The 13234-nt window shown below is 34.3% G+C and overlaps 1 protein-coding gene across 1 annotated transcript; it reads right to left on the bottom strand.

Annotated features, from left to right (window-relative positions):
• Positions 1-9273: 9273 nt before the first annotated feature.
• LOC121409746 lies at positions 9274-13151 on the bottom strand. Its single transcript, XM_041601652.1, has 5 exons — positions 13146-13151; positions 12377-12483; positions 11330-11553; positions 10119-10335; positions 9274-9665 (listed from the first exon to the last, which is right to left on the bottom strand). The coding sequence occupies exons 1-5, from the start codon at positions 13149-13151 to the stop codon at positions 9605-9607; spliced, it is 615 nt and encodes a 204-aa protein (XP_041457586.1). The 3' UTR covers positions 9274-9604.
• Positions 13152-13234: the final 83 nt, after the last annotated feature.

Genomic DNA, 13234 nt, shown 5'->3' on the forward strand with positions numbered 1-13234 from the left:
CCGCAACAATACAGCAACAAAGTTTCGTAGAGAGGTACGGACTCGTCGATTTCAGTAGGTAGGGGTGTCAGACCGTGATTTAGCTGCGCTCTGTCTTATCTAGTTCTTGACGATTCACGTAAAGCTGTACCATTTCCCCAAGTGATAATATATGTCATGGTTTTTAATCATTTTCATCAGTGTGCCAACCAACAAAGCTTTACTGATTTTTTCACCGTATTAGTCCTATTAAAATTATAATTTTTGTTAAATTTACTTATATTGATAAACCGGGGCCTATTGAAGAGACAATCTGATACCAATATTTGTATCCATTTAAAGTGATTTTATTTTTTAGTGATTTATTTAGAGCTTCGGGTGGTAAGGCTGGTAGATAATATTTTGGGAAAGTTTGGAAACATCGGTTCTTGATAAAGACGTGTTCATGTTTGGGGACAAAACAAATAAATAGGGCAAAAATGTAATACATGATACACTTTTTCTGCTTGAATTGTGGAGATCTTTAGAGAATTGATGAAAAGGTTTAAAGCTCAAATAAAATCTGAATAGAAATATGAGGTTGTGACTGAAGTTTAGACTATAGATAACATTTCAAATGCATTTGCATTGATTTCTGACCGCCCACGGGTTGCAATTAGACCAAGATTTCGATCAATAACTTGAGACTATAGATGGAGCTGTGGTAATAATGATTAATCGGTCGCGCATTACAGGCTTGCTTTCTGACGAAAATGCAGTGAGAGAAAGGAAAAGAGAGAGAGAGAGAGAGAGGAAGTGGAGAGGTAAGAGGGGGCTGGTAACACTTTGGTTTTCATTAAGAGCACGAATCAATACACTCCGATTAATTACGACTGAAGTGAAAATATGTTAACTTTTAATAACGTCGATGATAATACACCAGTAGGTTACCTTCTTGTTGTTGCTATCATGAAATTGTTCACTATTTAAGTTTTTTTCTCTGATATTTGTTTGTCACACTCATATGGTACGATGCAGAATAATATTACATGATGTGCATAATATAAATGAGTTTAAGTAATTTGTTCGAATTATTCTTTACAATTTTATTGTTACTTTGTGAACTGCATTGTATGAATTTATTTGAGCGAAAAACAACAAAACATTTATATAAAAAAGTACCTTTTTCGTGTATTTGTGTGCGTGTGTGTAGTGTGTACGGACGTGCATGTGAGTGTGTGTGTGCGTATGCGCGTTTTGCATAGATGTGTCAGTTACTGGGTTTTATATGATTATCTACGTCTACTAGATCAAACTGTAGATCTCTGAGCTATTTTTTTATACAGGCGCAAGCCACAACGCACAGATCGGTTCAATTCAGCTGGTCATCGAGAACTAAAAAACTGAGATCTCATCCTGATTGGCTGATGAACCGTAAACACGTGATCAGGCAGTTAGAAATAAACTACCTAACGCAACCGCGCATGAGCTTTACAAGAGACAGAGACACAGGTTTTTTAATCACTCTGAAGGTCAGTCTTGAAATTAAGCACAGTTTGGATTTCTTCTTAGACGATAGAAGTAAATGAGAAACATTGATTAGGGTGCCGTTGTCCAGCCGGAGACAAATTGACTGAAATCAACACCAAGGATCGTGCCATTTTAAAGGGCTTTGATTTTGTAAATTTAAATTCTACTGCAGCAAAAGATATTAATACATGTTCAATCTGATTGACTGATAGTATTTTTTGTAATAGAAAATGTTATTGCACCAGGTCTATATACGAAACAGGACCCTACTGTGGCATTACAGGTTTGGGGCAAGGGACACGTGTCTCGGGGTCGATTTTAGGGGACGCACAAGGGGAACTCAAGTCGGGGAAAATTAGAAAGGAAAACGCGGAACAAAAAAGGAGGGAACATTAAAAAAAATCTGAGAAAGCTACAGAACCAAACAGTTGAACATTCTCATTGAAATGCGAATGATTCAGTGCAACACCATTTATTATCAGACAAGTGTCTATGTCTGTTTCTTGTCCGCAGTACAACAGTGATATTTATTAAATGGAACATGAATATGGTTTAAAGAATATTTTTGAGGGGCGTCATTTTGCACAATCAGACTGACACTCTGTGATATGAAAGATTTGGAATACCGATATTACCTAATGGTATTAGTGTTACCCAATACAAGTGTGCAAATACAAATTTATGGCATTTACTTCATTCATTTGACCAAACTCTATTCTCCTGATGTGTTTTTTGTTGAAAATGAAATGAAAATTAAAATGAAATTTATAGGGAAATATTACAATTTGATGAAGATTTTACTTTACTCAAACCATGTGGGAGAGGTCTCGAATGCAAGTAGTCATGGTAATAAGAACACCTATATTAGTACAATCATAGCTTTAATACCCATGAGCGAGGTATTCTATCTCCATTTAATACTTGGAAGAAATTATATCGCATGAGTAAGTTTGTTCGAATGAATATTGTAGATTGAAACTGCAATTCATCCAAAGACCTAACGTTAATTAAAGCTCAAATTACCTATCAAAATCTTCAGATTTCCTCAGGATAACAGGAGAGTATTTTATGCGAAAAGCAATGTTAATGGTGGCAAGAGGGAAATCAAGGTTTGGCAACACCTATTTCATTACGATTGGCTAATAATTATCACGAGACTTCTAAAGAGCTCATACCACCTATCAATTTCGAAACTTTGATGTTGGGAAGAAGTTAGAACACCGAACCAAGCGATCATAAACGATATAATTTTGATTAAAGAAAATCTATAAAATCGTACATGCACTTATGGGGTTTTGCCACGAGACAAAATCGCCACAGACTAAGATTAAAATGAAGCACGGGTGGGTCATTTTTTCTCGATTGAAATTCATTCTGATATCTTTTTTTCAAAGATGGTTGACCATTGGCTTGATGGGAGTGATATTGATTAGACAGGTGCGACCCCTGCTGAAGTGGCCCATTAGGGGCACCTAATCGACCCATAACGTAGCCTTCATCCCAGACAGATTAATATACCGTATCCTCTATTATAACGGTATGTACCCGACGGACGAAATGTCGCCTGTGTCGATCTTTGATGGGCGACAACGTAGCCAATACTTGTGATAACCATGAATATCATATTCCCAAAATTTTCCAGTTTTAACTCACCATCATTCCAGATACATGCCCATCCTTGTTAGCTAGTTGAATAAAAAATATTTTCTTTGTTTTAGCAAACAACAAATTGAAGGCCCGATAAACTTTGTGTCGTCTGGTATGTATCCTGGATGATTCAGCATCAGCATGCTGACGATGAAACAAAGACAAATCATCACCATGACCACTGAAATGGTGATCATGTATACGTATTATACCATATGAAATTCTTTAAAAACCAAGACAACAAACAACATCTTTATAGTTTCCATTATCTGTTCGTTTTTTATGTTGGTGCCCGGGTTGGTGCTCATGCTGCACTAGGTGAAGGTTCAAACTGAGATAGAAGGATCGAACACTTTGCTCCGTCGGATAAGGTTCCACACATCTGCACACACATTGTCTGAAAGTTGGGTGAAAGTACAAAATGTGACAGAAGGATTAAACACTTTGTACGGTCACACCCACACACATAAACACACCTACCCCTCACACGCACAAAGTGGGTAAAAGTTGGATGAAAGTTCAAAATTTGACAGGATTAAGCAATTTGTTCAGTCACATATCATCCCACACACACACGCACACACTGGGTGAAAGTTGGGGGAAGTACGAATTGTGGTGGAAAGATTAAACACTTTGTTCTGTCACATATCATCCCATACTCACACCAACACGCACCTTTTCCCAGGATGATTTTATAAAGAGACTTCATTCAAAATAAACATCGGTAAATCCAAATCAATCACAAAAATAATACAAAAATTTTGTTTCCATAGCACATATACTGTCTTAGATAAGACACGAATTACAGAATTAAAAAAAAAGAATGTATGTATTTATTATTATATACATATACATAATATGAAGACCACACTCTCTCGCGCGCACACCCACACACAAACACATGACAAGTACCCTACCTACCCTCATACAAACACACACACGAATCTAGACGCACATTTGGTTGTCAACCATCATGTGTTAAATTGTCTATTTGTTTATTGTTATTTGAAGGGGATATATTTACGTCAATTCAAATTTTACACATTATTGATGTAATAATTCTCTAAGAAATATATGTATTGGTTTGACGATTATCCCCGGCCATCATCATGATTACTAATGATTCTCACGGCTTGTATCTTAAAATATTGATCAGTTATGAATATTTTATTGGAACTTTGTGAAAATTGTAAAGTAGAAACTCACAACTCTCTGTATAGTCCCGACGTCATAACATTCATGGATTTACTTATATCTTATAAAATATAAACAAATATTTGCATGTTACCTTAACAAAAATGTCCAAAACACAAAATTAATAATATAAGGAAATGACACACAATGTTCAATCATTTACATCAAAGCATATTCATAAATTACAATATACAAATTTACAATATTTACATCGACACGTATTTTTGCATATTGCCTTTAAATCTATTAATTTATATAAAAGCAAATATAGGGAAAATAAAATAAATGAAAAGGGAAATAAATCTGCCACAAAATTTACTACACCTTAAACATGAGATTTGATTAGTTTAGAAATAGGCTAGTCAAAAAATGAAACAAGCGAAACTCAGATCCAGACTGTATAAAAAAAATGCTTATCAAAATGAAAGCTAAAACAAAAAAAAAGAAGAATTAAAGTCAATATATCTCCCCCTAGGCCAATTTAAACATCACTTGTATGTACTCAACTTGGTTCACAAAAACACGTGTAAAATCAATAAGAATTTCATTCGCCGGAAGGAATTGAAAGAAGCGTCAAGCCATCGCATCTTCAATGAATTATTAGGAGTCAACTCTCTTACGGGCAACGAAGGTTATGGTTACACTTGACATATATTTGAGAAATACAGTGGAAATTATTGGTGCACTCTTAAAAATGTTTGGCTACACACTGTCCACACAACAATCGGTTAAAACTTTATCAAATTCTGGGTAGTTTTAAGCCAATAATGTGTGCTTTTGGTGAAAACTACACAGTATTGGTTCAAAACTACCCGGAGTTGGATAAATTAGTTTTAACCAATAATTGTGTGGACAGGATGTTGCTCAACATTTTAAGAGAGTGGAATGTGATCTGGGTCCCGTAACACAAAGGTTGGCGATTAATCGTAAGCTTGATTTTCACGATTGATTGTACATCGTAGTCTTTGCGATCAATCGTAGAAAATGTTATACGATGATTGCTAAGCATCGTGTTGCGGGCCCATGATCTTGCGCATTTTTTTTTTTTACATTGCAAGCTGAAATTTTCATATTGCATATACCGGTATTTATTGCTTTTAAGGAAGTACGCCTTTTGTCTGTGAACAATTTATTGCATAAAATAAATGTTTATTTTAATGAACGAATGAGTATGAATGCGATCATTTTCGATTTATATTTTTGTTGATCAAACACTGACTCTAGTTTACTTCTGGATCCTTTTCATGAGTTAGATTACATAACAGAAGTTCAAACAAACATATAAACAATGAATGCCCCAAACGATAGCATCCAAATTGTTCAAATGACTATCACGTCACATTCAGATCCAGCAGTGTTGTCAAGACAGAAATGGACAGCAAGCGGATATCAACTCCTCTAATTGTCACCTTTGATTAACGTCACATTGTGACGTCACAGTGTCTTGGAAATGAAGAAGACAGCGGTGATCTTCCGAGGGGAGATGACCTCTCGAAATCAATTTTTGTGTTTGAAGTTTTCCGTTTATTAACTAACCACACACAGGCTCTATAAATACACCGTCATTCATTTATTTGTTCCGGTTCCTTTCTATTCGAGTAGTTCTTTATTTTGATTCTCAATGTTCGTATATTTACCTTTCAGTTCTCGCGGGCTTATTATTTCGTGCATTATGTAACCTCAATTTGTTTTATAATTTATGTATAAGTGTGAAAAATATATTTGTGACAACTATTTCATTTCCGCGGAATTTCTTTTTGATATATTACAAACTTTCATCAACTAAAGTCTTGTTAATTATTTTTTTAAAGAAAGAAAAAATATCCAATGTCGGATTTGAGTAGATTAGATAAACAAGTGTACCATTGAATACGACTAAATCTTGATTTAGTATAAAGATCTAATCTAAGGTAGACTAAATTAATTACTAAATTAATTAGAACAAAACTATTTTTTTTTCTCTAGACATCATTGTGCAATTGTAATTTGGATAATAAGATGCCGTTCACTGTGATACTGTTTCAGAATAGTTCTCATTTTGATCCTTCTACTATTTCTTAAACTTTGCGATGATTATTATACATGTAATCCTAAATGCTATAGTATTTGAACATTCAGTGAAGATTTGTTCATTACTGTAAAAATGAAAAAAAAAATTTATATCAATACAAACATAATCACTATTGGCATGTTCCTCATTATGGTATATAGTTATAATTTGCATAAGTATTATGTAATTAAAATATTAAAAAAGAGCAACAACGTGATTTAATCAATTTCTTTCGTTAGTCCCATTTTAGGGGATATTTATCAACCTTATGTAGCCTACTTTATGCCTGTATCCAATGTAAATATGACCATATTGATAACAAATATATTAATGTCGAAGGATGGCGGGGAATTTTAGGACAACTTTTTTTGTTAGGGGTATCTTGCAATAAATATCATGGTCAAGAGTGTTTGCTTCAGGAGTTCGTTGTCCGAGAGAGAAGCAATCGGCCTTCCCATTTGATATACTGTAAATATTACTCCAAGTCTTTATGAAGATTCATGACTCTACGTCCTAACTACTTCCGTCCATTTGGTCGTTTGGATTGTACTTCTGCTATACCTCTCGAATGTTTATGACGTAGGCGTACAATTTCCATTGAAAACAATCCAGTATTTGCATCCACCGCTAACTCTTAAAAAATACAGACTGCCTTTAATTCCTTAATCATTCTGATCACATTTAACTGTAATTGTGATTCGGCGTTTTGCCTCGCAAGAATCAAAATTTTTAATGCAATTTATGATATTTTATTATTTCCCAATATTGGAGTAGCAGTTTATGATGGAAGGTTTTGGAAAGGGGAACATATGGTAATCTGTGATTACAATAATGGTAATAATAATCATGATAATAATAATAATAAAAATCATTATTATTCTAATAATTATAATAATATTACTAAACCTAATTCTACGTCTGCTTCTATACTGCTACTACTTCTACTTCTGCTCCTATACTTCTACTACTACTACTTCCACTACTGCTACTTCTGCTACTACAACTACTAATACTACTAATACTACTACTGCTAGTATTACTACTACTTCTACTACTACTTCTACTACTACTACTACTACTACTATTTCTACTACTACTACTACTAATAATAATAATACTACTAATACTACTACTGCTACTTGTACTACTACTACTACTATCTCTACTACCACTTACTACTACTACACTACTAATGTTGATACTATTACTACTATTAATAATAATAATACTAATACTTATACTACTACTTCTTATATTTCTACTACTGTTGATACTTATGATTATAGCTCTCAATACTTTTCATAAATATATATAATTTACATTGGTAATTGCCATTAGTGTTGGTTTATACAATACATTGACATAGTCATACTGATAAAAATTACCTAATACAACAAATAGAAAATGCAAACATGATCTTTTAATTTTCTTTTACGTACAATATTCACAATATTTTTAAAACTGACAAGAAACATAATTTTTTCCACTGAAATATTTCGGAATGTTGATTGTCTTGAGCACACGCGCTCTCCTATTTTTCACAGGCGACTAAAATTTGTCTGACCGTTACAATAAACACCGGAGTCAATCGTTGAGGTCTTTACTTTCCAATCTCGAAGATTAAAAACGAAGATGAATCAAAAGATGAAACAAACCTTGGCCTTTTATCTGTTGACATTTCCTTCTTGGTAAATCACCAATAAAAAATCGCTTCCTAACATCGACCTGTTTAGGCTACAGGAATACGGTCACTATAACGGATTGATGATGGAAGAAATTCACAATACATGAATTACTGCAATAACCGAAATCTACGTCAGATCTAAGAAGCCTATATTGAATTCAATTGAAATGAATTTATCAATCACTAAACTTTACTACCATACATTTGTCTGTAATCAAAGTATTTGGCGATTTGAATAGCCACATATCCCATATTTCGCTTTATACATTGATCACTTGATTACGAAATATATAGAAACCTTGCACAGCAGATTCTACTATCGTTATGATGGGAAACCTATATGGTGGCCCTGAACGGACATCGCATATAGACCAAATCGCGAATATATACGACGAAATTGGCGACGAAATTCACGATGTCGCGAATTTCGTCGTTAATATTCAAATTGGCGACGAAATTGGCGACGTCGTGAATTTCGTCGTGAATATTCGCGATTTGGTCTATATGCGATGTCCCTTCAGGGCCACCATAGAAACCTGTGCCCCGTCTTAAGAAGAGCTATGATTGATCCGATCAAGTATATGGAAATCCATCTATGTCATTTTTCCCCTCGCGAATGGCTCTCCATATCTGTGGTTGATTGGATCAATCGCAACTCTTTGTAAGACCCTGGGCCTTGCAACTGATTTGAACAATCGATCATACATAATAATCAATGCAATCATTTAAAGAATCAGTCCGATGTTATATCCAGGCCAATATCTCACAAAGTGGCGCATCTAGTAAAACTGCGCCCTGCATAGGCGAGTGTTAAAAATGGCGCCCCGCCCAACATAATATGGCGCCCCGCGCAACATTTTACACCTGGTAAAGAATGATATTGAAATTCAGATTTTGTATAGGTTTGTATTTCTCATAACAATATTTACAAAATTATACAAGCACAAATAATAAAGCTTCATTAAAATAATGACATAATCATACAGGTTTATGTATGTATAATTAGTATACAAATATGAACAAAACAAAAGATTAAGGAGGGGCATGAGAAAATAGGAACTAATAAGAAGCTAGGCTTGTGTAACATTAGTCCCTCGTCGGGTTAGATACATATTGCAAATATCTAAAAATAATATAATATGAACGACGCAATAATTATATTCAATTGAAATTATATATGGACAAACTGAATAGAACACACAAGAAAGAAAAATGATATTAAAAATATAAAGAAAATATAACATCCCAAATAATAAGTGTATAAAAAAAGAGAAACATTAGGAAAATGAAAGAACGTATAAGGGGGTAAACCAGGAGAACAAGAAGAAATATTGAATTTCTACAGAGTATACAAGACGCATCATTATTTGATGCTTAAAATCAAGCATTCCTTGATCATGTTGATAACTGTTCTGTGGTAAAACCACACTGTGAATACAAAATGTTCTTGTCAGCAGAGAACAAATGCCATGGATGGACGGAAGATCAGTGTAAGATAAAATATATAATTAAAATCACATCAACGCCGTTGTTAAAAAGATTTATTTTATCACTGCCGGTTTCCAACTGGACGATATTGGACGGACTTTGGTTGCAGTTGTGCTATTTGGAGAGAGAGAAAAAAAAGAGGAAATTATAAGACTATTATTTGGATGTGTTTCTGAATGGTTATTCGTAAAAACATATTGATTAATTCAAAAGATTGAGATTTTTAAAAACTACTTAAATATTATACTCCTTCCTCATGATGTAATCTACATTAACCACCAATAGCTGTTGGTCAAGGGGTATGTGTACTGATGAAACTTATTTATCATAAATGTAAAAATGTTGAGAAGTCGAAGATTCTGGGGATTTATTCAGTCAACCCCCCACCCCCCTTCCTTGACGAAATAATTGTGTTTTTATCTTCTTCTCTCTATTCACCTTTGGCACAGCCATGGAAACTTTTACTTAACTTTCGGGGCCAGTTACCTATATAAATATAACTCAAACCCTCAAGAAGAACGAGCAGAAGAAACATCATGGTAATCAACCCATTTTATAAAGGTTTACCTTTTCTGTATGCAAATGAAGGCACCAATGATAATGGTAATGGAAACGACGACGGAAGCCACGACGATCCCGACGATGACCGCGGCAGACAATTCGGACGGAGCACTCTCGACCTCTCCCATAACGATTTCCTCGATGGTCATATTGAGTTCGAGTTCAATGGTGTCGAGATTTTCTGTGACTGCGGTATACAAGGCTTCCTGATTCAGATAGGAGACTGAAAACAAAATAGTAAAAATAATAATAATTCGTCTGTGTTAAATATTCAGAGCTTTAAGAGAGGTAACATCCAGTGGCGTAATGAGCCAAAAATGTTGAGGGGCCAGATATGGCGTATCGAGCATATTTTTTTTGAAGTTGCGAGGAAGCGAAGGAAGCAAGTAAAATTTTCGACATTTTTATTTTAAAAAATCAAATTCGTGATGGATTTTGACATAATAATTCAGTCAAAAATATCATATTTCACCCTTCTCTCTCTTTCATTTTCTTTCCCTTTCTCTCTCTTTTCGTTGGTCGTGAAAAACCTTGGGGGTAAGCGCCCCAAGCCCATCTGTACGCCACTGGTAGAAAAAAATTATAGAACAAGAGCAATTTTTAGGGTTCTGAAAGATATTTTATTTGGTTTACACTATTTGTATGAACACTTTAATAGGAGGTTGCTGTCTACAAACTTTGCTTTTTAGAAGCCTCCTCCATTCCCAACCTGCTTTTATGATTATTTCGATTATAATTTACGTAGAAATTTTCTTTCTTATATTTCAAGATGTATGGAACAAAACATGTTGAAAATGTTGGAATGGAAATAACGAAATAAAATGAAATTGCATTTTCAAGAGAGCCGGAAGATAATGCTTCAAAAAGGGAAATAATTATGCACATTAGACAAATAAAAGAAAAAAATACATACGAGTCATCAATAAACAGACTTGTTTACATATACATGACTTATAGAATATATTGCAAAATTTTGGTTTCATGTTCAAGTAAAACCTTTAATTGCTTTCTACATGTTTAAAGTATTTCTTGTAATATCGCATTTTAACTTGAAAAAATTATTCCAGGTAACGTGATTGATGAAAATGTAAACAATAAAAATTTCAGACGCATGGGTTTACTGTGTAGGATGAAATAGTCAACATGTATTCAAACTCATTGTTTTCTCCTTTTATATATTAGCTACCAACCAACTGATTTTAATTAGTTTTGAATACCTTCAGTTTCACTTGATCTCTTTTGAATATTTGACAAAGTCAACCTTACGCTCCGTCGACGTCTGCTGAGTGATCCCGAATTACACAGCTCCGTCGATAGAGGGGGCGTGACCAGAAGCATAACGGAGAACGATTGGTCGCTCGACCCAGAGGCCGTGGTTTCTTCGGGATAGCCGACTGCGATGGCGATGTCGGTCTCATTCACGTAATCGAGGATTTCTTCACTGATATTATGAATGGAATCGAAAGAAAGGGATATTATACAGGAGCGAAAGGTCACTGAGAATTTCGACTTTTTTTTCTAACCCTATCACTAATTCTACAAAACGTCCATGAGCCATGCACTCAACTGCATTGATATAACAAGAATTAAGGTTTACCCCTGTTTTAATCCGTCCAGTTCACACAATTCCACATTATTTCTACTTATTTGGGGAATAAAGATTGCCATTAAAATAACTGAAACTACTGAAAAATATACCGATAATCTCTTAGTGTATTAAATGTTCCGGTGTCTGTCCGTATGATGGCGAAGGCAAATGAAGAGAAAACATATCAACATACTAATTTATTTCACTTTCTACAAGACTAAATAAAATTGTCGTAAATATTTGTGACATTTTCAAAACAGTACAAATTGAGGTAGATAAGCAATGTATGATATTTTTCCATAAATATAACAAAAGCAAATTATCATCCACATTATAATAATCTGAGTATTTGGAGGGATCCACTCAAAAGCAAATCCTTGTAGTGCGTGGACCCCTCTAAAAATTAATGTAGAATTGCCTACAAAGACGGACACAGAGGTGACAGAACAGAGAACAGCACACACAAAAAGAACAAGAGCAAAAACAAAAGAAAAGGGAAACAAACGCGAAGGATATGAAAACAAAACAGGATAAGAAAATAAAAAGAGCAGGACTTCAACGCTTAAAAATAAATGAACGAGACAGAACTTACTTAGGGTTAGGGGTTCTTTGATTCGAATTATCATCATGTTTGCATTGTATTTCATATAAGAGGCAGTTTGAAATAAGTGATTACCTGTTCTTGTCTCCCTGGTTTGGACAGCAGACTGAGAAGTTGATGTTACACCAGTCTGTGACAATCTCGGCAACCACCCGAAGAAGCTGGCCTCTTATTGACTGCCACTGATAAAAGCCAGGTATTCAAACAGATGCAAGCTCGTGTTATTTAAATTAGCCATGCATTTGAAGGAACCTCTCAAAATTAAATGATGTTCAGTATAATTCGCATTCAGAATTTAAACAAAGAAGTAATTTGTTACTTGATAGCCGATTGGAACTCTTATTTGATTATACATTATTTATACAAACTTGATCCATGAGCCGGTGTATGGAATATAATTATGTTTCAAATATTATGTTTCGAATCTTCACATGGATAAGTCAAAATAACCCTAAATATGCATTTTATGAAAAAAATGGTCAGAAAATTAATGATTCAAATGGAAGGTCAAGAAAAAACACAGTTCTGAGAATGGAACACGTTTCAAGATGATCACACGTGAGGTCCTTAACACAAATCCAAGCAATTTCTCTACGATTGATTCCATTGACTACAATGTAAAATAAATCATAAAAATCAAGTGTACAATTAATCACTAACTTTTGTGTTACGGACCCCTGATCAGCTTATTTAGACATTTTTATTCTCCTGTACGACCTATTCTGCTCCTTATTCATTTCATTTTTTATTTTTTGGTTTTTGTTGACTCATTATGACATACTAAACACACTGGTTATATTGGACCGAATCTATCTAGGAGTTACGATATTCGTTCAATTGTTACTTGCATGATAATTATTATCTCACTTGTATTTTGTTATTCCTAGTAGCCGAATAGTTAAGAATATATAAATTGTGTTATTACAAGAATGT

The sequence above is a fragment of the Lytechinus variegatus genome, chromosome 2 (assembly GCF_018143015.1).
Source record: "Lytechinus variegatus isolate NC3 chromosome 2, Lvar_3.0, whole genome shotgun sequence".
NCBI lineage: Eukaryota > Metazoa > Echinodermata > Echinoidea > Temnopleuroida > Toxopneustidae > Lytechinus > Lytechinus variegatus.